This window comes from Cervus elaphus, chromosome 5 (assembly GCF_910594005.1).
Source record: "Cervus elaphus chromosome 5, mCerEla1.1, whole genome shotgun sequence".
NCBI lineage: Eukaryota > Metazoa > Chordata > Mammalia > Artiodactyla > Cervidae > Cervus > Cervus elaphus.
The window spans coordinates 132,670,984-132,697,503 of record NC_057819.1 but is presented as its reverse complement, the minus strand read 5'-3'; the positions used below and the strand labels follow the sequence as shown (position 1 = coordinate 132,697,503).

The following is a 26,520-nucleotide window of genomic DNA, read 5'->3' as shown; positions in this document are numbered from 1 at the left end:
GAAACTGGGCTGCTTAGGAGATTAAATGGTCTAGCCAAATGAGTAATATGAACTTATAAAGAAAACAATAAAAACTTGACCAAAATACGAGTTTATCACGACAACCCTTTCTGATCATGTTTTTAAAGCTGTGTGTCAGTTCTTGCAGCATGTCTTTTTAGTGCTATGGCTATCAAATGAAATGAAAACTGATGTTAGCAAAAGGGTTTACGGTCCAGAGAAGTCAAACAAGTTATCAGAGGATAAACTTATGGTCAGCACCTTTCAATCCTGAAAAGGGAGAAGATGCTGTAACTAATTAACACCGCTACTGAATTATGCAAAGCACATGTATTGACAGAGTGGGGCAAGGACAGCAGCACTGAGGTCTCGCCCTGTCTCAGGCCCGCCACGAGGGGAAGACTCTAACTGCACTTCGGAGAGTTCAGCATCCCCACCCGTGAAACAAAGGTGGGTCAAGTGGCACTGAAAGTCCCTCCCACTCAACACAAACCCCTGAATCTATAATCCTGTCTTCCTCAATGAAGGGGGACACAGTGGACACTAAGAACATGCAACACCGGCTTTTGGGTCTCAAATAATTCACATCCGTTAGACTTGAAATTCACAAACAATTCGAGTCCTGCAAATCAGAAGTCTATCCAGCCAGTGTGAGTAATCTCTTATATGAAGTAATCACACTTTTTTCTTCTTTACACATTAACCAAATTTATGTTCTAATATATAAAGCAGTTTCTTATAAGAATTTTCCTCTTAGAACCTCACTGCTCTATAAAAACTAAGAAAAACCACATTATAAACACCAATGAAAGTGAAAAAGAAAGTCGCTCAATCGTGTCCTGCTCTTTGCAACCCCATGGACTGTAGTCCGCCAGGCTCTTCTGTCCATGGGATTTCCCAGGCAAGAATACTGGATGGAAGGGGGTTGTCATTTCCTCCTCCAGGGGATCTTTCCAACCCAGAGATCAAACCTGTGTCTCCTGTGTTGGCAGGTGAATTCTGGACAACTGAGCCACCTGGTGCTTTAAGCAGTCACTTCTAACAAGCTGAGTTGCTCCAATAAAACAGACTACTGAATTTCACTAAAGCAAAAAGTGGAGAGCTTGTTGATTAAAAAGGTCATACAATGAAAAGTCTAAAAATGGAGAAAATATAAATGAAATCAATATAAAAGTACTTCGGTTTTCAAATAGCATCCTTTTGCTTATTGTAAAATAACTTTTGCAAACCAAAGGTAGGATTCATGGTAGTAAACGCGCTGCATCGAAGTGGAGAGAAAGAAAGCATCTGGGGAAAGCAAGATACACACTTCACGTACCTGTGCGACGCCAATGAGGAAGGTGCACTGACAGAAGGGACTGAGGAGCCACACTAACGAGCGGGGAAAGCTTTCCATGAGGACCACCAAGAGGCCAACAAATCCAAACGCCACCGTGACCAAAAATTCAACTATTCCCACATGCTTTGATTTTTTAAAAAGAGGCGTCAGCATTAAAGCAAAAAATACCTGTAAGATACAAATGTTAATGTTAATGCATTGTTCATATACACTGATGTGAAAAGAAGATTAAATTTTTGCTTGTGAAAGAGCAAGCTATTTTCATTAGAAACTACAGTCCCTAAAATTCAATTAATTTCTAATTAATTCCTTGGTGGCTTAGTGGTAAAGAATCCGTCTGCCAATGCAGGAGACACGGGTTCGATCTCTGGGTTGGGAAGATCCCCTGGAGGAGAAAGTGGCCACCCACTCCAATATCCCTGCTTGGGAAATACCAAGGACAAAGGAGCCTGGTGAGCTATAGTCCCTGGGGTCCCACAGAGTTAGACACACATGTCTTAGTAACTAAAAAAGAACAAATTTCTAAAGGTCATGCTGAGATATTTAATTTTCATACAAACAATGCTATACGTTAACAATATAAACTGACAAAGATTTAAAACTGCTCTTTATCTATGTAATAGGCAAACATGATCATCTCAACCCCACAGAAACCAAAAACTACTAGGTGTTTCTGCAGTTAGATATGTTTGAATATGAACAAAACAATAACTCAACAAGCTTTTAAATAGAGAATCCATCTTTTAATGTGTTGATAAGAAACAGTCCGTTAAAAACCACGCAACTATATAGAGAAGCATACACATTATTTGAGGCAGGCTTCCTTGGTGGCTTAGCTGGTATAGAATCCACCTACAATGCGGGAGACCTGGGTTTGATCCCTGGGTTGGGAAGATCCCCTGGAGAAGGGAAAGGCTACCCACTCCAGTATTCTGGCCTGGAGAATTCCATGGACTGTATAGTCCATGGGGTCACAAAGAGCCAGACACAACTGAGCAACATTCATTTTAACATACAAGTTATTTACAAATTATCATGTTAAAGAGCAGAGATGATAGTCAAAATATTTCACAACTGATACATCATGGGCACGTGAGCCAATCAGAATGGGAACTAGGACCACAGGAAACAGGTTGGGGGCTTCTCCTGGTGGTCCAGTGACTAAGACTCCATGTTTCCAATGCAGGGGGCCCAGGTGTGATCCCTGGTCAGGGAACTAGACCCCACAGGCTGCAATAAGATCCAGCACAGCCAAATACATATTTAAAGAAAACAAACAAAAGCTGGTCGTGAACAACCAGCATTCAACCAAATACCCAACCTGTATCAACACTGTCAAAGAATTAAATTTACAAAGACACATCTTTACGCAGCATCATCCTGTAAAAAATATTACCTGGAAATGTTTAGGATTTCACGAAAACAAAAAAAAATAGAGTCTAGTACAAGACCATCTTAATGGTGTATAAGCAGTTATATGAAGATCATAAAAGACAGACTCAGAAGAAATATGTGTGGAATACATCATGTGAAAACTAGTTAAATTTAAACTTGAGAATATTTTGTAACTTTCCTAAAAATGAGGAGGTACAATGATACAACTCATGCATCAGAATTAACCAAGGAACAATCCTGTCTTGCATGGGAAGTCGACTGCAAGTAAACCAAAAAATAAGACTTTACTGTACTAATCAAATATTTTAACAGTTCTTTATTCCCATTTCAAGTAAAAGTACTTACAGATGATAAGCCATAGAGGAAAAAAAGGAGAAATATCACAAAGCAGCTACTCTGGGGGAATAAGGAAGATGCTGTTGCGATGACTGCCATGAGAAGGGACATGAGAAAAATGAAACTTGCGTAGAGAAGAACCCAGGAAAGCCTAAAAGGGGAACACAGACACAGTTATGGCTAAATACACAGGCCTTAACAATTAAAAAAAAAATCATTTTAAACAAAACTTCAGCTTTATTTTAGCTGTTTCATTCTTAAAATTAAGCCAATCGCTTCATTTCTATGTATGCTCATGTACTGAAAATTAAAGCTCTTGTACGTAATGAAAAGTATAGTACTGGTTAAGCTGTAGATAAAATTATCCAGTTATCATCTCATATAGAGATAAAATGGTGATTATCTTTCCAGGAGTCAAAAAAAACTTACAGATTTATAGCAAATCACGATTCATTTAAATCTAGTACTTTCAGAAGTTCAACAAATGCACAACTCTGATTTTCTTAAAATACAAAAGAGTTTAATGACTGGTGATTTTCTCTATGGTACACACGACAGTTAAACTGTGATGGCTTTTGGTACTTTAGATGGTTGTAAAGGCCACCCTGCGAGGCAACAATGTTATTACTATTCAACTCTACGTGAGACCAAGATCAACAACAGATTCATCACAGGACTCGACGTTTCTCCTCAAATCGGAGCTCAGGGGAATTGCCCCACAGTTTATTATTTTGCTTTTATTTTTCCAGTTAGCAGGTAACTTAATGTACGGCATCATAAAAACCACCAAAAGAGGACTGAAAGATACCTAAACTACCAAAAGTAAAGCCATCATTTTCCAGAGGCAGCAATGAAGCACTGAGAAACTGACCTGCCTAAATCCCCCAGCTCTGTCTCCCCCAACATTTAATGTTCCGGCGTGGCTCAGGGCCAACCGCCAGCAAAACCCTCGGAGGAAGAGATGAGCAAAGGTGAAGTCACACGGAATAACCCCACTATGTGAAGTGGTTTAGTTGCTGCACTGAGCTAAATGGAATAAAATGGTTGATAATAACAACTCACATTTGACAGTACTAACGTCTCCCCCAAAGTGAGGTCAAAATAAATGTTCTTACTGCATAGGGGGGCAAGTAGAGAAAACATACTTGGAATTGTTTATAAAACCGCGTGCCTCTATAGAATTATCATTGTACAAAAATGTTAACATGCTCATTGCTGAAATTCCTTCATTTGTTTCTCTGGAAACAATCATTTGCATATTTTCATCCTAAAAAATTCACAAAAGTAACTTTTCCCAGGGGGGGAAAAGCCCATATACACAAACTTCAGTTTGTGTATATGAACATAACAACATGAACGTGCTACGGTATTTGAGGAGGACTGTAACAGAGATTAATTTCTAACTTTCTACAATCTCCTGTTTTTCTATACACGGAAATATACTGAAATACATGGAGCATGCCTCATCAAACAAAATACAAAATAAAACTTAAATATATAATATTGACACGGGCTTCCCAAATCCCACCTCCCTTATGTTTGAACAAGCCAATCAACTGCTGGAGCTTTGTGACAAGTCTCAAACTCCATGACAAAGGTGGGAACTGCAAAAAGAGAGGTTCAGGACCTCATCGAGTCTGGTGAGCAACAAGACTGCAGTACTGAAGATCTGCAGAACTTACACAATTATTAACCACACTAAATAACAAAGTTTTAGTAACATACCAAAAGGCTGTGTCGTGAAGTCCCATTATCTTTAAAAACTCTTTTAACTTCTTCTCTTTTTCTGCTACGATATGAATTGCCAAAAAGTATCCAAAAGGTGAAAACGCTATAACTAGGTATATTAAAATTACTCCTCGGGGAAAGGTGTCTATTTCTACAATAGCCGTTTCTCCCATAAGAACAGCTTTAGTTGACTCCAGCTCTTTCCAAAAAGAAACATTGGTCTTCATCTACAATCAGAAAATGTAAACACATTCAGTTAACTTAGCTCTGAGAGCAGTCCCTGAAATATTGAGACAATCACATCCCCAAAGTTAGTCCACAGCCCACTGCAAACAGAACCCTCAAAACACTACACACCAGAAATAGAGTGGCCGACCCCAGTATCATGGTACTGCACAGGACACTGCTTTCACTCCTTCTGGAAGCATGTCAGAAAGTTTCAAGTTTGAAACTGGGAAGTACACACATTTTTATTAAATAATTTGTTAAAGAAAATAAAACTGTACAATAACTATCTTTAGTGACAGCTATATGCATCTTAATAAAAATATCTGTTTATAAAATTGAGGAGTTAAAGGATGATGACAAGTGCCATGAAAGAATAACTCTCTTTTTTAAAAATGTTCTTTTAGGTAGTAGGTTCTTCTACTGTTTAAAAAAAATATACACATGCAGCGTGTTGAGAGACAGGATCATAGAACCATGTATGCACATGACACACTCCACCTAATGCTCACATGAACGGCTACCAGGAGCTCTGCTCCGCCTGGTCATGTGGTGAGGTCTGGGCTGTGGACAGCTAAGGTCTTTGGCCAAAACACAAATAGGTACTTCAGCACCACCAATGCAATATGCCCTGTATTTGTTTCACCAGCATTAGCCTGAGCTTGTGTGTGACTGAATACTGTGTCTACGATACGTTTACACCACGCTGTGAGAGCCTGTAGGACGCTTCTGCGCATCACCTCCTGTGGTTCTAACAACGACCCTGTCAAGTGAGCATCACTCTGCAGTCACTGTGTGCACAGCGCTCTGACAACCAACAGCAACAGGGCTCCCACCCAAGGTCTGCTGTTCGTTTCTACTGAAAGGAGACACACTGGGTCAGGTCTTCAGAGTGCAAATACAACATTTACACACAATGTTAGTGGCAGTATGTTACTAAAACACAGAAATGAGAGCCCAAAAGCCACAGTCTGAATTAGCTTTGCCGCTAATCAACTGAGGTCTGGAAAGTCACTTCATCTTCCTGTGTTTCACGTGCATGAATAAAATGCAGGCAACAACAGCACCAAGTGTTAAGACTAAACAGGCTGATACTAGTACACAATGGAGAAAGTGTTTTGCAGACAAGTGATAAATATCTGTTAAAAAATAAAATCTATCACTATGATTAAGATAATATAGGTAATGTCTTTAAACTAAGTTATTCTTATTCAAGGGGAAAAGTCGGCAAACACAGACCTTCCATAAATACTGCCTGCAGACAGCACAGACAGGATCACACAGGGGCACAGAGCACTGAACAGCGTGCCTGAGACCATGAAACAAAAGCGGCTTTCAAAAGAATTAAATCAGAAAATATGACTTCTTCCGTCTCTTGTTTTGTAAAGGAGCTGACTTGAGTGATATAATTCGGTACATGGGACAGCAGTGAAATGAACTCTGATGGTAAAGACTCAGGGCACGGTATGAACCCTTGCCCTCCTTCAGCACCGTTACCTGTATGATGGCTGCGTCTATCGAGGCCTGCAGAACCGTGAACCCTGAGGTCCAGAACTGGACAGCGTCACAGGATGGGGAACAGCCAGCTACGGAGGAAACAACGTGAGAGGTAAGGTTCAGCACGATACACGAGTGCTTTCCTTAGAGACAGCACCCAGAGGTTACCAGAGTGATACAACTGATCCATCGCTAACAGAAGCAAAGAAAAGAAGCAATTGCCCTCCAAAGGCAAAGTCTATCACATCCCTTACTGTTCATTTGAAATTTTTGAAATCAAAGAGTTACATGTGTTAGGATACTGAGTAGTAAATGCACACAAATGGAAGTAGAGAAATTAATGGTTGCTGTTTAGTCGCTAAGTCGTGTCTCACTCTGCGACCCCATGGACTGCAGCACGCCAGGCTCCTTTGCCCTCTACTATCTCCTGGAGCTTGCTCAAACTCGTGTCCATTGAGTGAGTCAGTGATGCCATCCAACCATCTCATACTCTGCTGCCCCCTTCGCCTTTTGCCTTCAATCTTTCCGGGCATCAGGGTCTCTTCCAATGAGGTTTTTTAAAATAAACCACTTTTCTGGCTTAAGGTAAGTCATTCTACAACGAATTATCAGCTTTAAAAGCTTTCCAGCCCCTCAGCCCGCGAGGCCGCGCGCAGGCAGGTCCCGCGCTGCCCCGCGGGAGGGGCCTAAAAAAAAAAAAAAAAAAAGCTTTCCAGATGCAAAGGCAGGTCCACAGAAAAAAAGAAAAATTATCTGAAGGCTTTTTGGAATCAAGTCACAAATATAATACTTAATATAATGACTGTAACATTGTTTCAATAAATGTTTTTGGTTGATAATTATTTGTTCAGAGGCTTAGGCATTGAAGGCTGTTTTCCATGTTTCAAACATAGAATTAATAAAGTTTATTGGTGGAAGAACTTGAGATTTTAAAATATGTACCATATCATGTACAAAAACAATTATGTGGAGAAAAGAACATAGACTTAGAAAGTCATATAACTCAAGATAAAATTGTTTAATATAAATTACGCGTGCATGACTGCTGAGTCACTTCAGTAGTATCAGGCTCTTTGCAACCTCATAGACTGTAGCCTGCCAGGCTCCTCTGTCCGTGGTAAAATTCAGACAAGAATGCCGGAGCGGGCTGCCATGCCCTTCTCCGAGGCTCTTGCCAATCCGGGGATCGAACTGCAGGTGGACTCTCAACCACCGAGCCAGTGGGGAAGCACAGTGTAAATTACACTTCACATTATACATGAGCCGTGGACAGACACACATGTTCTGAGACTAGAGTTGGCAGTCTTCTGATCTGAATAATTATAGTCGAAAATGTCAATGTAGGACACCATCAGATTTTGCATTTGAACTAAGAGCAATAAAAACATGCATTTAATTGATTTTCATTGACTATTTAGGGCTACTTGCCTCTTGAATCCATATAAACAGAAGATACTGGAATTGTATCAGGAAAAAACCGGAGCTCATAGGACATGAAGTCTTTGAACACAATGCCTACAAAGGTGCTGGACTTGGAAAGACTGGATGCTACCAATTCTTTTTCATCTGCATATTCTTCAATAGTTACAACTATAAAATATTACAACAAAATTAGCTCAAATACATGAATAGTTTATTATAATACAACAGACCAAATTTACCATTATACTTGATGTAGTATTTTATAAGCATTTGTTGAATGCTCTAACTTCTTAGAAAATGAATACAGCTCTTCTAAAAACCAAACTAAAAAGTAACAGATATTAAAGTGGTGCAATTTTACAGACACTATTTCTTAGCTCTCACTTGACGATACATAAGTTATGTGTCAGTGTAACACATAAGCTATTAACATGACAAATTAGAGCATATACTTTACATGTAGTATATGTAGTTCATTTACCTATCTCAAAGTGAAACCATGAAATAACTCCTTGAGAAATAAATGGATATTTTATTTTCAAATATTCCTTCTTAGGAAGAAAACTCCACAATCCTTGTCAGAAAATAAGTACGTATTTTAGTAACTATGACACAACTCTTCTTTGAATAAAAATTGACATTTAAACCTAATATTGCTTCTTTTATCCTATACAAATATGCTTATTTTATAAATGACCCACAAATTAAATATAAAATATTAAAACATAAAGTATGCTATAAATGAAAGTTTCACAAGAAACATAAGGCCAGCAGAATCAAATGACATTAACATTTTTATAAAACTCTGTTACGGTTAAAGGATATATACCTAAATGTTAACAACGGTATGTACTCAATAAAGCAAACAGCACAACACAGAAGAGGCTGCTGTAACAGACAGGACCCACACCAGCTCACAGTACCGTCATGAAGGTGATCCACAGATGCCTTCTGCATGACGCTCCTCGTGACGTTAGTCACGGGCGTGAATCCAAGAACCGCGTTGGTAAGGATGGACACGTCCAGGGCACTGAGTTCTACATCAGGCACTTCTTCATATTTCTTATTTGGATGCATCATGCTAATTAATATTAACCAAAACAAAAAAAACAGTGGAAAAAGAATTTCCTGCAACAAAGGGAAAACAAAATGATTACAAAGCATAACAAAGGCAGCAAAAATAATCAAGCTTTCTATGAATATAACTAATACTAAGAAAAAACATGAAGAACTTGGGTCTCCTTTCTTAAGCACACAAAGTAAAAGCAATTCTATCCTAAAAGAAATACTGTGCTGAACCAAACTCAACAGCAATAATTTTTCCTTTACATTCAATTTCACTAAAATATTTTAAAATTCAAGTCACCATAATATATTTAAATGACATAAAAGCTAGTATTTAAACATCTGAGATTACTAATATAAAATATAATAATAAATTTATTCATATATGACTTTAAAGTAACTTACTAATTATCTGTAACTCAAAGACACCATAAAAATCTCTTTGAGTGTGAATTAAAACTTATGTTTAATTATACCTAAATTTCTACTTCTAAAACTATACTGTTACATTCAATAGTTGACTTTAATGGGGATGAACTATTTACTGTTTCATCTTGCTGTTTAATTGGTCTGCTGGCTTCAAAAGAATAATACCATTCCATCCTTTAAAATCATTATTGACTGGTCGGCCAGAGTTCTTACTTCCTTTTATCTCTTAGACCAATGTATGCTAAACAAATAAATATATAATACAGTGATATATGCTTGCAGGGACAGATATGTGACATAATTGTAGCAATCCTGGCCAACTCAACACAGAGTCGAAAGATGGGAGGCCATGGGGAGGAAATGTGGAACAATGTTCCAGAAAATTATTTGCAGAATTTATTTTTCACCTCATGAAACAGGAAATACATGCCTTGAGGTTCAAAAATCAAGCACTGATATGAAAAATTAACTAAATTTGGAAACTTATCAACATTTTTGACATTTAGAAAACACTGGATAATTTAAGTATTTTTTTCTGAGGCTAACACAATAAGTTTTCACTTCGCAAGCAAAATTATAACAAAAATGCATCCGGCAGAACAAAGCCTCTCTTGGAGATGGGACGTATGAAGGCAAAGTACACTGAGGTAACACGCGACAGCCGCGGGCTCACCTGAACACTGCCCTTCTTGGTCCTGCATTTCACCAGGTAATTCTTGAGGAGCAGCGTTCTCGTCTGCCTCCAGACCCCGTCTTCCCGAACCGTAGTTGCCATGTTTTCTAGGTTAGTTTACTAGAGAAGGGAGAGTAGAGGAAAAATCACGTGGAGCCACACAGTCAAGTCTAGGCCATTTTTAATGCTAAAAACAGACAGACAGACAGATGTCTGAGTCGCAGATCAGATAGTTAAGCTTACTCCATGCTGTCTCTCCTACCTGGACAGGATGCACTGAATGGAGATGAGAAGATTCTGAAAGGTAAACTGCAGCACATGAAACCAGCGAGGGGCCCGCCGGGAATCTGAAGCGGCAGGGAGGGCAAATGGACAGAAGAGCTCAGGGAAGCAGCGCGGTGCGGTTGTTCATTAGCCCTGGACTGAGCCCCAGTCTGGACACACAGACCTGAGCAGCTGAGCTGACACGCAGACCACTGCCCAGACGCAGACAGGTGGCTGGGGGGCACATGTGGGCAGATCCCAGCTGCACTGCAGAGGCTTCTGAAAACTAAACTGAAATTAGACCCGCAGCTCACAGAATGTGGGTAGAAACTTAAGACCCGAACCTAATCAGGTGGACAGCATGTTCACAGAAGACACCAATGCTGTCTGCAGGATGAAAACAAAACTCGAGGTCTCACACACCCAGCATCACTCCACTCAGGAGGCGTGTGGAAAACACCAACTCCATTAGGGCAAGAAAACCCACGGATGCCAATAGCAAGGTGACGCAAATTTTGAAATTATCTGACAAAAACTCTACAGCAGCTGTTTAAAAGGTGCTCCAGCAAACAGTGTTAAGAAGACAATGAAAGAAAACACTCATTTCACTCTCGGAAACAACCCAAGTGTCAGCAAAGAAACAACACTTTTAAAGCAGCACCAAATAGTAATTTCACAACAGGAAAACATAGTAACAAAGAAAACTCACAGAAGGGGCTCAACAGCAGAACGGAGACAAGAGGAAAACAGTCAGTAAACTTGACATAACAAGAGAAGCTATTCAATCTTAAAAAAAGAAAAAGTTGTGTTTTGTTTTGTTTTTCAAAACAATTAACAGTATTGTTTCTCAGAGAACTGAGAAAGTAACAGTCTAACATTCAAATGACCAGAGAGAGAGAAGTGTGTTAATGCTGGACAAATACTTAAAGAATTAATGGCTAAAAATTTCCCCGATTTGGCCAGAGATGAAAAGCCTAAGAGTTTCAAGAAGCTTGATGAAGCCCATACAGGATAGACCAAAGGAAATCCACACTGAGACACAGCATAATCCAACTGCTAAAAGTGACATAGAAATCCTGAAAGCAGTTAGATATTAACCATGTGCTTTCCTACAGGGCAGTAATGCTCCGAATGAGAGCAAATTTCTCCTAAGAAAATCCGGGGCTAACGGGGGGCAGGGGCAGGGGGGTCCTCATATAGAGCTGGCGGGGCTCAGAGAGGTCCAGCTGCTGAGACAAACACTGCGGCTGGTCCCCGAGGTGAAACCAGAATTCCTGTGTGACTCCACTAGTCCGCTTGTAGGTATTCACCCAAAAGAACTGCAAACAGGGGCACAGATAAATGCGTGTGCACACGGGATCAGAACTGCCAAGACACGGAAACAGCCTGAATGTCTGTCAACACAGACACAGAGGGAGGGACAAACGGAGGGGGTGGACACACGCGGGGACTCCCTGTTGAGCCACAACCAGGAGGGCAGCACCAACACGGGCTACAACACGGAATGGTCTCCAGAAGACCACGGGGAGCATGTAAGAAGGTCAAACCTGAGTCCACCCACAAGACATTTCCAGAACACACAAATCCACAGAAGTGGAATGTGGACGGCTGCTTGCTAGAGCAGAATGGGTGAAAGTGCTTAATGAGTCAGGGGTTTTACTCTGGCATGACAGAAACAAACCTCACCTCTTTTTTTTTTTTTTTTTTGAGCTGTATGACCTAAACCACTGCATCACAGGCGCAGTATCCCTCTCCCAGGGTAAGCTAACCCTCTGGGGGCCCTTCTGGGAGTGGACCTCTTTTGGAACTATCTCCGCTCTTCAAAGAGGCTATGGGAAAGCAGCAATCAGAGTGGCCGGGGTCCCACCGGCACCCTCCAGGGGCCCTATTCCCATCTGCTTGCCCCAGGAACCCAGAATGCCTGCAAACCGGAAGGCACTGAGCAGGTAGCTTGGGGGAGACACCAAAACGGTTCTGCTGAGCCTCCTTCCGGGGCAGAATTCACTGCCTTGTTTTATATAAAGGCGTCTGACGGGAGCCCCTGGGTGACTCCTGTCCACAACAAACACCATCTATTCCAGGCTGCCTGGCCATCTCCTCCTAGATGAAAAAGGAGGTGACTTTTTAGAGGCAGCTTGTCTTAACTCCCAAATGTCAATATACATAACTAAAGTTGGGATCAAATAAACATCCTCTTTACAGGTACAGAAGAAAAACAAAAGGGTTATTTTTTTAAGTTAACGACTGGATTACAGACAACTTTTGTGTTTTTTTCTATTTTCCCATCAATATGTGTTCTTTAGACAGTGGGGGGAAAAACAAATTACACAATTAGACATACTATAAAAATATGAAATGAGTAAATTAAAAAACACAAACTTAAAGCAGTCAGGAAAGGATACACTAAAAATAAATTCTTCTAACAGCCTCATGGATGTCATATCAGATTCTGTAAAGAACTGGTAATCTTTTCAAGGCTGATGAAAGAAAGGAAGACAGGAAGGAGGGGGCTGGGAGGGGGACAGGCAGACGGATCACACTTGTCCAAGGATGACTTCCTACAAAACAAACAGAAACACTAACCAGCGGAGCAGCAAGAACAGCCTCAAGTTCTCTGCAAAACACATTGATTTAGTGTAGTGGGTGCCCCTCAATTATTCATTTGAATTGAACGCTGCACACTTAGCTCTTCGGTTTTAGAGAACGGGCCCCTCGTAAGGCAGCGGATGGACTCCCAGGATCTTTCCTCCTTTGAGAAGTGCTCCCTGAACTCAATTAGAGTTGATGGCCGTGCCTGAAGTCCAGGAACCTCTGCACCTGCCCACCCCAGTCAGGGCTTCTTAAACCATCACTATCATCCCTACTGCCACTGAACTGTACCAATTAAATCTTCTGGCAGCATGGAAGTTTTACCTAAGAGACCCAGGGCTTGGGGTCATGGAAACAGAGTAATAGGAACATCTAAGAGAGTTCATACATTCTTGGTACCAAGTTTTACCCTAAGGTTTGGTACCTACTGTGCCCAAAACTTGATTCTTCTTCCTTGGAGTACGTGAAATGCCCTGATACCCACCTAAAGTATTCATTTTCCCTGAAGGCAGCCAGACCAGATAGTTCCTGTCTCTGGTATCAATGGACTCAACCAGCGTAACAGGATAATGTGCTCCTAACTCCGTGGTTAGGACGCTCCCAAGGGTAACCGAGATTGTCCAAGTGAAGCACGGCGGGAACCCAGTGAGATGCTCCACGCCTGCCTGCCTCCTCACCCACGAAGGGCAGGGTCCCATGGGTACTGACGGGTGTGAGCGCGCAGGGCGGCAGAAAGCTGAGGACTGCTGATGCAAAGGTTTTCAAGTGGCTTAGAAAGTAAGGTTAACAGGGAAGCATCTCTGCAGAAGATGACACAGGACTAAGCAGAGAAGTCACGCTGGTGTCTGTTCAGCCTATTTCCTCCTTTCTTCCAGAGGACGAAGTCCCAGGACTTCCCTGGCGGTTGGGTGGCTAAGACTGTGTGCTCCCAGTGCCGGGGGCCCGGGTTCCCTCCCTGGTTGGGGAACAAGATCCTGCATGCCACAACTAAGACCTGATGCAGCCAAACACACACACACATGCACAAAGACACACACACACACACAGAGTCCCTTCTTCAGCAGAAGGTGCTTTCATCCTGTCATCCCACAGACCCAGACACACACACACACACACACACACACACACACACAGAGTCCCTTCTTCAGCAGAAGGTGCTTTCATCCTGTTGTCCTTGTGCCCCGAGCTCCATTCCAAGTGGACTTTCCTTCCTCATCATTCTTCCTCAGCCAGAACGCCCTTCCCTGCTTTGGGCTCGGGTCTCTCAGGGAGCGAGACTTCCCAGGTAGCTCAGTGGTAAAGAATCCGCCTCCAATGCAGGAGCCCTGGGTTCGATCCCTGGGTCGGGAAGATCCCTCGGAGAAGGGAAAGGCTACCCACTTCAGTATTCTTGTCTGGGAAATCCCACGGACAGTGGAGCCTGATGGGCTATAGTCCACAGGGTCGCAGAGAGTCAGATATGACTTAGTGACTGAACAACAACAAGAAAAACCCATGGTTCTCATATTCTAAAACTCTAATCGAGTGAAAAATGTTAAATGTCAATAACTTTGACCTTCTATCTACTCAAGTTATTAAAATGAAACATCAAAAACAAACAAAAATAAAATAAAACTTTTTTTTTGGTGGTTTATAAACCAGCTGACATTACTTTCTTTGTAGCAGCCTGAAAAAAGACCCACTACTCTGAGAATGAAAACAAAACTCTTAAAGAAGGAAAATCAACTGACTGCTTATTTTCTTTGAGATATGAAATGCCTGGCTGGGCTGTTCGAAAACCCAAAAGAAATATTCTTAATGGTGACTAACTTTTCATGTGCATCTAACCGGGAACTTCAAAGCTGGAGTCGGGTTTTTGTGAGCTGACACAACTCTGATCTTACCTGCCCGCCCCTGTGCCCACACACAAGGCCATGCCGGTCTAATCAGGTGCACCGTGAAAAGGGCCGGGGTGAGGGGGGGTGCGGTCAACCCGGGCGGGCGGCTCTGCATCAGGATGCGAGGCACCAAGGACCGTGACAGCCATGGTCACAGCTGTGGGGAGACGCTGTGCCGCTGCTTCAAGTCTGAGGCCCACTCCATCTCTGGGGGTTTCCTTCTGTCAAGAGGACAGAATGAAAAACAACAGAAGAGGGGAGCCTATGCTACACTGGCAGGATGATCACAAGTCCCCAGGGTGCCCCCTTGTCCCCACTGTTTAGCAGGGCTAGGAAAGAGGGTTCGGGGTGGGGGTGGGGTGTGGGAAGGCAGGGCTGTCTACACTGAAGATCTGGGCCAAAGATAAAGAGACCTGTCTTAGCTGAAACCAAGCCCTACAGGTGGGTGGGGCAGGGAGGTTTCCTGAAAGCTGGGGATCCTCCCCGCAGAGAGGACATGAAAGTGGTTCTTCTGACAGGAGGGCACAGCTGGAAAGGGGGCTGCAAACCTACGAGGCGTGGCTGGCGAGGGGATGTCTGTAAAAGCTTCAAAACTTGTGCTGCGCCTGTTCTTGGTCCCAAAGAAAACCTGTGTTTAGCATCAAGTTCTAAGCTCCTCCTCTTTCTACACTATGATGCACCTTGATTATTTAAAACATTATAGCCTACGTGTGTGTGTGTGTGTACTCAGCCACGTCTGACTCATTTGCAACCCCGTGGACTGTAGCCCGCCAGGCTCCTCTGTCAATGGGATTCTCCAGGCAAGAGTACTGGAGTGGGCTGCCATTCCCTTCTCCAGGAACCTGAGTCTTCTGCATTGGTCAGGTGGATTCTTTACCACTGAGCCACCTTGGAAGCCCACAGTCTATGTGGTGGCCTTTAAAAGGACAAAAGAGACAGGGAGTGACAGATGCCTGGCCTCTCCCCCATTTATCACTGGCTGTAAGTGGAAGAGAATCAGACAGCCAACATCCAGAAGTCCCCCAACTAGGAACACAGTTCCCAGAAGCCCCAGGCGTCCTAAAGTGAGAACCAGACAACCACAGAACACAACTTTTTGAGTAGACAACACACTTAAGACCTTCTCTTTTGCAACATATGTTACAAGATGATCCTTAGAAGCATAAGTTGACAATTAAAGGACAGTAAGGCTTCTCCTGGCATGTTTTTAACAAATTGTACTTTTTTGGAAAACGCATAATACTTGATCCAGTTCCCAAGTCTTTCCAATACAGTACCTTGAAAACTCTAACAAAGGCAAATTCTCAACTAAAAAAGAACTGGCTAAAGAACTACGACAAAGACAAGAAAATAAGGGCACAAAATTATTTTTAAAAACCTCTGAAGTTACTTTCCATTGCTCCACAGTATGTCCGGGGAATGTATTGATTTGTTATAGAGCATGAAATGATAGTTCATGTTTCAAACACCTAGTATCCCTGAAGGTATAATGAAACATTCAACTTCCTGTTGAAGGCTGGAGGGGATGAAAAGTGCTTGCAGAACTGAGAAAGCTGTCTTGAGGCCAAGAAACGAGGCAGGAAGCTCTGGGTCGTAGTGGATCCGTTTGTTTCAGGGTAACTTCCTCACAGGGTGGCTCTGGGATCAGGAGTGGGGGGTGACAACTTGGAAGCATTTGCAGTTGCAATCTGCACTCCTGGGGCTACAGGGACAATATTATAGTTACCCTAGAGTATGGTGGTAGGTGGGACTTCCTTGGCGGCCCAGTCAGTAAAGAATCTGCCTGACATGCAGGAGACTCAGGTTTGCTCCCTGGATGGGGAAGATCTCCTGGGGAAAAGAACGGAGGTAGGTGCTCAGATAATGAAACAAGCATTTCTAAGTCAAGATTCATGAATCAGTAACAAGGCTCATGGACTAATAGACCACACAGGGCACCTGATCCTCATGATTATTAAACACTTTCTAGTAACTGCAAAGCCCTTAACAGCAGAGAAGTGACCCTCTGCACAGTTCAGTCCTGGGTCGGGGAGGGGATAGCACGGGATCGACTATAGTGGCACAAGATGACATCAATGATGCTAAAAGCCATATATTTCTCCCAGAGAGAAATGACTCAGAGTAAATCTAATAAGCAGCAAGGAAACTGAAAGCCAACTAAAGCCATCTTCCTTTTCTAATGCATTAATAATTGACTTAAGGACTAAATGTTACAAGGCCCAAAATTCAGTATCAGAAATTCATTAATGTATTAAACAAACATTGATGACTACATTAGATGTGCTATGAAACGTATTTCACCTTTTCCAAAGCAATAAAAAATGTGCATGACCTTTGGAAATAACTTTGGAAATAAAGCAATAAAAAATGTACATGACCTTTAGAAATAACTTTGGAAATAAAGCAATAAAAAATGTGCATGACCTTAGGAAAAAAAATCATTTGGAATGTATTAATTTTATTTCTGAGAAGAACAAATGAAGATTATATCCTACAAAACAGAGGAATTCAGTCATCTTGAAGTTCATAGCCATCCTGGCAAAAGAAGTGGTCAGTTACCTTCTCAGGAAGTTTGCAAAGATTCTTAGAAAGGATCTTAGCTGAAAATGTTCCCAAGTCCCCAGCAGAGGACCACTAGATGTGACTTCTGATCCAACCAAGCAGAATTAGTTATGACTCCTTCATTCCAATCAATAAACTGTAATTGCAGTTACCATACTGTGTCATCCTTATCTGTCTACATGTTAATCTTGAACTTGACCATGGAATCCTTGACATAGAAGACTGCCTTCTCGATCTTTGCTTCTCTACCACTAACGATAATACTAAAACCAGTATCATCTCACTGCAAATCCCTCTATCAAGATTCCCTGAGTCTCTACAGATCAAAGGTCTGCAAAGTACAGTGGAGGATGCGGGAGTGAAATGCAGCCCAAAGCCTGCGTGTGTACAGCCTGGGAGCTAAGCCTGCTTTTCACTTGTTTACATGTATGGGGTTGGAGTGGGAGGGAATCAAAGAACAGTAATATTTTGTGACATGTTAAAATTATATGAAATTCAAATCTCGAGTCTATAAATAAAGGGTTCTTGGAATGGAGCCACACTCACTTGTTTCTATGCTGCCTACCCCTGCTTTTGTGTGATAATGGCAAAGTCAGGTAGTGAAGAGAGAGACGGTACAGTCCACAAGATCTACAGTATTTACTAGCTGCCTCTTTACAGGAAAAGTCTGCTGACCGCTGTTTACAGATTAAAGGAGGAAGAAAAGTGGCATACTCATTAAACATTTACTGAGGGATTTACTCAGCAAACATCTAAAAAAAAAAGGGGAGTGTTAGACACTGTTACTGATTTTGCAGACAAAATTTAATATAATGCGACAAGTGCAACTGGGGAAAGAGCTTGGGAAAGAGTGGAATGCAAATTCCAGGCAGAGAAAAAAGAATGAAAAAGTTGGCCCAGCCAAGTGGCTTGACCTGTGTAAAGAACAGTGGAAGTGTTAGTCGCTCAGCCCACCAGGCTCCTGTGTCCATGGGATTCTCCAGGCAAGAATCCTGGAGTGGGTAGCCACTCCCTTCTCCAGGGGCTCTTCCCCACCCAAAGACCAAACCTAGGTCTCCTGCATTGCAGGTGGATTCTTTACCATCTGAGCCACGAGGGAAGCCCCGTGTAAAGACAGGAGGAACTGCCAAGAAGGCAGAAGCCGGGCAAAGTGAACTGGGGTCAAAGGGGCAGGTGTGCCCTTTAGATGCTGCTGCTACACTGCCCAGGACACGGATGGTCAAGAACCCTGTGTGCAAAGTTAAATACTTTTATTTTGCTCATTGCTACTTCCTTGACTTCACTTTTCATATCTGAGTACAACTGTTTAATTACCGCAATATCCCATATTTCACTAGCCCTTTCCCTCTAACCTCCAAACCTCAAACTTCCACCCACGGCACCACCCTCAGATTATGACCTTGACTGCTACTTCATTGAGCAACTGAAGCCATTGGCAGAAATTTCCTAAATGCCCCACAACCCCTTCTATCCACCCACCTACAGCCATGCCAGAGGCAATGTAACCCATTTCAGTGAGGTGCTATTTCTGCCTAAACTAGAGACTCTGTTTCTACTAGGTCTCTGAGCAATAAAGGCTAAATGGAATCTGGTATTAATGGTACCTTTAAGATTTAAATTTTGGAAGAAGAGGTTAAGAACATCTTTGGCAGATGACTTGAAAGAAATTCCTGCCCCGCTACAAATATCACTGGCTTCTCAACTAATAAAATAAAAGCACTACTGAAATCAAGCCTCTTAATAGGGGATAAATTATAAATGTTCTCTTCTTCTCTAGCATTTTAAAATTTACTGAAGATAGTGTAATGATAAAAGAAAATAATAACCATCGATATGATTTAACCTAAATTTTTTGACAGTATTTCTCAGTGAGTGGGAAAATAACGCCAAGGTCCCCACATGAACTGACCCACATGATAAGTCACATACATAGTGTTCTTATACATAGTGTTAGCTGCTCAGTTGTGTCCGACTCTGCAACCCCATGGACTGTCCTTCGAATTCTCCAGGCAAGAATACTGGAGTCGGTTGCCATTTCCTTCTCCAGGGGATCTTCCCGACTCAGGGATTGAACCTGGGTCTCCCACACTGCAGGCAGATTCTTTACCATCTGAGGCACCAGGGAAGCCCTTTCTTATACATAACAGGTTCCTAAAAACTTGTGCTTAAAACTATTCTAAACTGATTAATTCACATACTAGCAAAGATTCCAATTTATTAGAATACTATGAAATTCTTTTATACAATCATCCTCTCAAACTCAAGGGCAGAGGTTACAAATTGTATTCATCTTGGTATTTCTGGCACATAGTTTAGTATCTGGAATATAAAAGACACTCAATTAAACCTGTATTAATAAACTTGCTCTTGCCCTGAATGTGAGATTTCCCTATGCTAAATCCTGTCTGAAGGAAAATACACTTAAACAGCATATATTCCAGGATTAATTGATTTCCTAAAAGAAGTCAACCTTGAATATCCATTGGAAGGACTGATGCTGAAGTTGAAGTTCCAACACTTTGGCTACCTGATGCAAAGAGCCGACTCACTGGAAAAGACCCTGAGCCTGGGAAAGTTTGAGGGCAGGAGGAGAAGAGGACGACAGAGAATCAGATGGTTGGATGGCATCACTGACTAAACAGAAATGAGTTTCAGCAAACTCCGGGAGGTGGTGAAGGACAAGGAAGCCTGACTTGCTGCAGTCCATGGGGTGCAAAGAGCCCGGACACGACTTAACGGCTGAACAACAACAATAATGCCTTACAAGTTAGCGTTTAACCCAAATACCCCAAAAGCCCTAACTGCCTTAATAATGTCCTTTTGTATGGAGTCTTCCCTAAAAACATGTACTACTGCTCTCCTGGATGGAAGCAAAATACAGTGGGTCAAGCATGAAAATTTACAGTCTGGCATCCCTGGGTTGGAATCTCAGCCATTCTTGCTAGTTGGGACCTAAATAAGTGACTTAACCTTTTGCGGGGATCGTTTTCCACATCTGCCCCGTAGAATAAAACCCCATCGACCTCAGAAGGATGCAGGCGAGACTGAGTGAGATAATACCGAACCTCGCCTGCGGCCGGGAGTCCAACATACACTCTCTGACTCCCCTTCTGCTCCTGCAGAACCAGGACGTCCTCCCTGGAAAGTAAACATGATTCTCTTTATTCTTCCAGACTTATTTATTTAGAAACGCCTATCCACGCCTTGGGAGCCAGGAGCAACCTTACTGCAGCTCCTAGAGCCCCCAGCCTCCTGAGCGTTCGCATTTTTAGTACTTTCACACCTGGAGCCCGTCTTGGCGCTTTCGGAATGAGAATCGGGTGTTTCTCCCCTGAACGCGCACGGGCTCTGCGCAACTCTCCGCAGTACTCCTGAGGCGCGGGGTGGGGGTGGGGGGCAGCCAAGCCCCCAGGGGACCCCGCTCGGGGCCGGGTCAGAGGACCGTCCTTCTCCACACGTCCCCTCCTCACGACGCCGGAGGATGGAGACCGTCCGGCCGAGCCCGGGGGCCGTTCCGCGGCCGGACGCCCCGAGCCCTGGAGGGGAGCGAGCGGCACCCCCACAGGACGCACCCTCGAGCCTCGGGGCCCATCCTGCCCCCAAGCGCCCGCTCCGCCGCCCCGCGCCCCGGACCCCCGGCTCGCCCGCCGCCCCTCCTCGAGCCCTCACGCCTCCCCGAGGGGTGACAGCTCCCGGGCGGGACCTCCCATGCCACAGCCCCTGGCGCCCGCCTCACCTCAGGGTCGGGCCGCTGGGTTCGCGAGCACCTCAGCTCCCAACTGGATCCGAGAGCGTGGCCGCGCGCGCGCCCCCGACGCAGCAGGCCCGCGAGGGGCGGGGCTGGGCGGGGCGGGGCTGGCGCGGCGCCGGAAGTCGCGCTCCGCCCCGCGCCGGACGCACCTGGGGGCGGGGCTGCCCGAGGACACCGCCCGGGGACGCGCGCGCTCCCGCCGCTCGGCCCCGCGCAGTGTATGGGCGGGGCTACGAAGAGGCGGGGTTACGGGGGCGGGGCGAGTGGGTTCCTCTCCTAGCGGCGTGTGGGCGGGGCTACGAGGAGGCGGGGTTACGGGGCGGGACCATGAGGAGGCGGGGTTAAGAGGCAGGGCCAGTGGGCCCGCCCGGCTGCGCGTCCCCGGGGTCTCTGCTCCTGGGCTGTGCCTCCTTCGCGGAGAACTCGCTCCGTTTCCCCTGGAGGCTCAGGCAGAAACCACGGGCTTGAGGTCAGGGCCTCCGGTTTGAGCCCAAACCCTGCAGCCTCCTGGCGGGTGACTTTGGTCCACACTGCCCTCTTCTTATCTACCTCCCCAATCACATCTACTTCAAGACTCTTTTATTTTGTGCTTCCCGGCTTTTGAATGGTCCTCTCTTAGGTTTTCCCAGGAGGCTCAGTGGTAAAGAATCCACCTGTCAATGCAGGAGACGCTGGAGACGCTGGTTCGATCCCTGGGTGGAATAGATCCCCTGGAGGAGGAAATGGCAATCACTCCAGTATTCTCACCTGGAGGATCCCATGGACAGAGGAGCCTGAAGGGCTCCAGTCCACGGGGTCACAAAGAGTCGGACAGGACTGAGAACTCACCCATGCTCCCAGATCTGCGCCCAGCAGCCCGTTTCTCCCTCCCGCCGCCCGCGTGGGGTGCAGGGTCCCCCTGGCCCCACCAGACCCAGACCTAGGACATCTGGACGCTAAGGATGTATCCTCCTGAGAGTCTGGCATGTGGCGGATCCTGACTCTTCCAAATGGCCTGAGACATATGGCATCTGTGGGAGGTTCTCCACTGCAGTTATTTTTGCTGAAAGTGTAAACTGGTGTTCTGAGTTTTATTGCCCAAAGTGACCTAAATGCTGGTCAAAATTATTGCAAAGGATAGAAAAGCTCACAAGACTTTGTCCCCCCAGATTTCTGTAGGGTCACATTTCTTGGCACAGTTTTTCACTTTTGGGGAATGTAAGTTCTAAAAAGTTCCCTTGATCCTGTATACATCGAGTAATTTTTAAAAATCTTATCTTAGTTTTTCTGCTTCTTGAATTTAAACCAAATCTCCACCACAGCCACTCTATTAAGTTCTACCCAAAAAATACATAAATATATGTGTGCATATGTATATGTCAAGAAAACAAATGTTATTTCCCCTATTTAATATGCATTAAATAGGAAATTCAAAAAACTATAGTGAAATCCATGTTGATTAAAAACCTGGCAGTGAGAGATGGGAGAAGGGAGATAGAATGTCCTAGGATCTAGGACATCAGAGAACTGAAGAGGACAAGTAGTGAAAACTATACGTGATACGTTTTTTTTTTTTTTCTTGAAATATCTAAGACATTCTAGTTGCAAATTCAGAAGAGTACATTCTTAATGGCCCAGGATTTGTGGGCAAGTGAATAAATGGAGGTCAAAAATAAATCTATTAAATAAACAAATAAACCTACTTCTGAAAATGTACTACTGAAAATATATATTCACACCAATTCTCTAATTGTACTTCTCATTAGTAGCTTCAACCAGCTTTAACGTCAGAAGTCTAGGCATCGTTTCTACCACTATTCTAGACATTTGTTTCCTAGTTTCTTATCCTTGCAATGTTCTCTGTCATTGAGTCTGCTCTTACTTCTACTCTTGCTTCAAGATAACACAGCCAAAACCCTAAAAAGCTCATCACCCTAGACAAAATGATCTCACTTTCCTCTACTAGACACATGCTACCATCTTGTTCACGTCGTTTTACTTATATACTGTCCCTTCAATTGTATCGATACAGTCTGAGATTAACAGCTTTTTTTCCAGCTTTCTTTTTCTTGATTTACTTTTAATTGAAGGATGATAACAGTATTGTGTTGGTTTCTGCCATACATCAACATGGATCAGCCACAGGTTTACATTTAACAGCTGTTTCTCGTGCCAACGTAAATCCCCAGGTCTTGTGCATGGTAACAGTGGGCAGTAAATGTTGTGGCTAACCCTGCTGATGAGAAAACACGTCCAACAGCATGCAAACATTGCCATTAGTATTTCCACAAAAGGTCACCATGCACTGCACAAAATCCACCTAATAAAAGCAAGACATTAAACTCCTCTCAGGGATGGTTGAAAAGTTATGATGATAATATGGTTTGTGGAATCCTATAACAGAGAGAATACTAAATAAGACCTTTTTAATAAAAACACGACTGCAAAGTAATGCACTGGTCATGACATGTTCCACTGTCTCTTTGAGCCAGCTGCTTATCAGCCTGCGTGTACCTTGTAAACAATTTATTCACATCATCTTGATCTACATTTCCATGGTTACCAGGTCCCAGGACTCAATCAGTAACTGCAGGGATGCTGTTCCTTTCTGACACTCTGTGTCTAGGAAATAGCAAACAAGCTATACTGCTTGGTTGTCATGGTGGCAACCCAAATGCCCATATCTCATTAATAGATTTCTAGACAAATAAGTCCCATGGGAACACACAGAGCGTAGAAGTCGGAGACCGAGATGTAACAGGTTGCTGGTGAAAGAAAATAAATGAGGACACGCACAATTTTCGTGCATTTAATGTAGAGAAAAAGAATTTGTTTTGCTTGCTGAACACCAGACCTGCTAGTGCTGAACAAAGGATTCTATTTATGTTGCCTTTTTACTTGCTAGAGACCAAAGCCTTACTTCATGGCTTTTTCATGCTCTTTTATTCAAATTTAAGGACAGAACTGCTAAGTTGTTAGGGCATTTTTTTTCTGACATAAAATCAGCACATTATTTTGCATGGTATCAGTACACTGAAAATTACACAAACCATTATTTAAATCTATTACTATGAAACACAATTTATTATTATTATTTGTTTTTAAGCACTTACCATTTCTACAAGCTAAAAAGAGTGCCAAGACAGTGATGTGGTTTCTAAAGTTAGGGTTTAAATTAGGTGTAACTTTGAAGAATTTCAAATTGGTAGTTTTTTCTAGAGTACAGCAAGACAAATCAAGACACACAGCTTTGACCAATGAAGTTGAAAGAGAATCTCTTTAACAATAGATTTAACGATAGTCTTGAATGATAGACTTCCAAACTACATCTTTATTGAATTTGTACAATATTGTCTGTTTTCTGTTTTGGTGTTTTTTTGACCATGATGCGTGCGGGATCTTAGCTCCCAGACCAGGCACTGAACCCACACCCCCTGAGTTGGAAAGCAAAGCGTTAACCACTGGGCCACCAGGGAAGTCCCCAAACTGCCATCTGAAATGGGGCTGAGATTGTTAATACATGGCTTAGGGAAGTGACTAATGATTGGTGGAAGGTCAGACAAGGGAATGACTTCCAAAGGTAGTTTTAGATCATTTGGCTTTTAAATACTTGCTATTATCACCAATTACTATCATTGTTTTTGTTACCTTGAGAAGGATTTCAAGTATTATAATCTTTCTCTGTGTTTCTCCTAATGGGAAAATTACTCAAGAAGATAAATATTTGAAGACCTAGCCAAATTTGATACGTAAAAACTCAGTCAACCAACAGTTAACTTTGGAGTGGCTCATTGTCTTGCTTAGCAAGAATCCTAACTTTGCAGGGGAACAAAAAATGTCAACAAATCAACAATTATTCTATGACCAAATAATAATGATAATAAAAGAGGAGCATCTGCTCCATTGTTAAACCATGTGGTGCAAACGATAAAGTACCACAGAAAAAAGTCAATGAGAGCTAGGGTTACCGGGTGCCTCCGGAGGGGAAGATGGGCAGATAAATTTAACCAGAGTGGAGAATACAGCAGAGGGCACAGAGAAATAAGCCTGCATAGGTTTTTATAAGCTCCGAATTATCAGTTTACCCAAAGAATACTACATATGCTGAAGAAGAGATGACTCAATCTGTGTGTTCTCTCCCTCTACAGTAAGAAAAACGGACTTGAGCGGTGAAGCCAAAACAGTACAGGAAGACAGCTGAAACTCCAGACGGCTGAGGAGTGAGCGAGCACCTATCTATTTCAAACAAGTTCATGTTTCTGGGCACAAATTACATCCCACAGCTGCTTATAGGTAACCTGAGACTTACTGCATTGCTGATAAGCTCAGTGAAACTGTAAAAAATGAAAAAATAATAGATCATCAGCTATCTAAAAAAAAAAAAAAAGGTTAAAAGACACTGAAAACTTGAAAACAGAAAAGTAAAACTCCAGAGTCCTTCACTAAATATATTTTATGAATGTTTAGAAGAGAGTGGTCACTAAGAACCAGAATAACTAAATTAAAGCTAAGTCATACTATTCTTCTTTTTTGACCCTCACATTAAAAATGGGGATGATATAGTTATGACGTAAGTGAATTTCAAAGCATTTAATCTGTTCCTTCATGATATCTGTGGATGAGACTCTAAAATAAGGTTGTTGTTGTGTATTTGCTAAGTCATACCTGACTCTTTTGCAACGCCGTGGACTGTAGCTCACCAGGCTCCTCTGTTCATGGAATTCTCCAGGCAAGAATACTGGAGTGGGTTGCCATTTCCTTCTGGATCTTCTACGTAGGGATCGAACTTTCGACTTCTGCATTGACAGGCGGATTCTTTACCACTGAGCCATCTGAGCCAAAATAAGGACTCAACGTAATTATAATTAGGACTCAATTATGATTAGGTAAACTCAAAGTCTGTTGGATAACTGTAACCAATTTTTGTTGATAATTTTTTATAACTTAAATAGGTTAGGATACAGAAAATCACTTTCTGGTCAAATCACAGTATGAAACAAAACCTATATAGCATAAAAAACCAGACTGAAGGCAGTACTGGGGAACAAAATTATTTTAACAATTTTAACACTGAGCCAAAACCTAAAATATAACATGTAACAGAAATATAGAAGACTCTTGAGAGTCCCTTGGACTGCAAGGAGATCAAACCAGTCAATCCAAAGGAAATCAACTTTGAATATCCATTGGAAGGACAGATGCTGAAGCTCTAATACTTTGGTCACCTGATGTGAAGAACTGACTCATTGGAAAAGACCCTGATTCTGGGAAAGATTGAAGGCGGGAGGAGATGGGGATGACAGAGGGTGAGATGGCTGGATGGCATCACCGACTCAGTGGACATGGGTTTGAGCAAGCTCGGGGAGATGGTGATGGACAGGGAGGCCTG

General features: G+C 42.9%; 1 protein-coding gene across 6 annotated transcripts in view; it reads right to left on the bottom strand.

Moving 5' to 3' along the window:
* ABCA5 (ATP binding cassette subfamily A member 5) overlaps positions 1–21,245 on the bottom strand; it is a 56,123-nt gene extending 34,878 nt beyond the window's left edge. Inside the window, exons 1-10 of one of the 6 annotated variants that reach the window (XM_043905694.1) lie at positions 21,138–21,169; positions 20,467–20,539; positions 16,566–16,669; positions 10,110–10,229; positions 8,866–9,070; positions 7,949–8,110; positions 6,521–6,609; positions 4,796–5,025; positions 3,080–3,221; positions 1,319–1,507 (exon numbers count right to left, since the gene is read on the bottom strand). In XM_043905694.1, the coding sequence (XP_043761629.1) occupies positions 1,319–1,507; positions 3,080–3,221; positions 4,796–5,025; positions 6,521–6,609; positions 7,949–8,110; positions 8,866–9,070; positions 10,110–10,211 (1,119 nt within the window). In that variant the 5' untranslated portion in view covers positions 10,212–10,229; positions 16,566–16,669; positions 20,467–20,539; positions 21,138–21,169. Of the gene's footprint in view, positions 1–1,318; positions 1,508–3,079; positions 3,222–4,795; positions 5,026–6,520; positions 6,610–7,948; positions 8,111–8,865; positions 9,071–10,109; positions 10,230–14,845; positions 15,061–16,565; positions 16,670–20,466; positions 20,540–21,137 lie in introns of those variants that run through there. The other 5 variants (XM_043905690.1, XM_043905693.1, XM_043905688.1 and 2 more) reach the window with 5 other exon arrangements.
* Between the last annotated feature and the right edge of the window lie 5,275 nt (positions 21,246–26,520).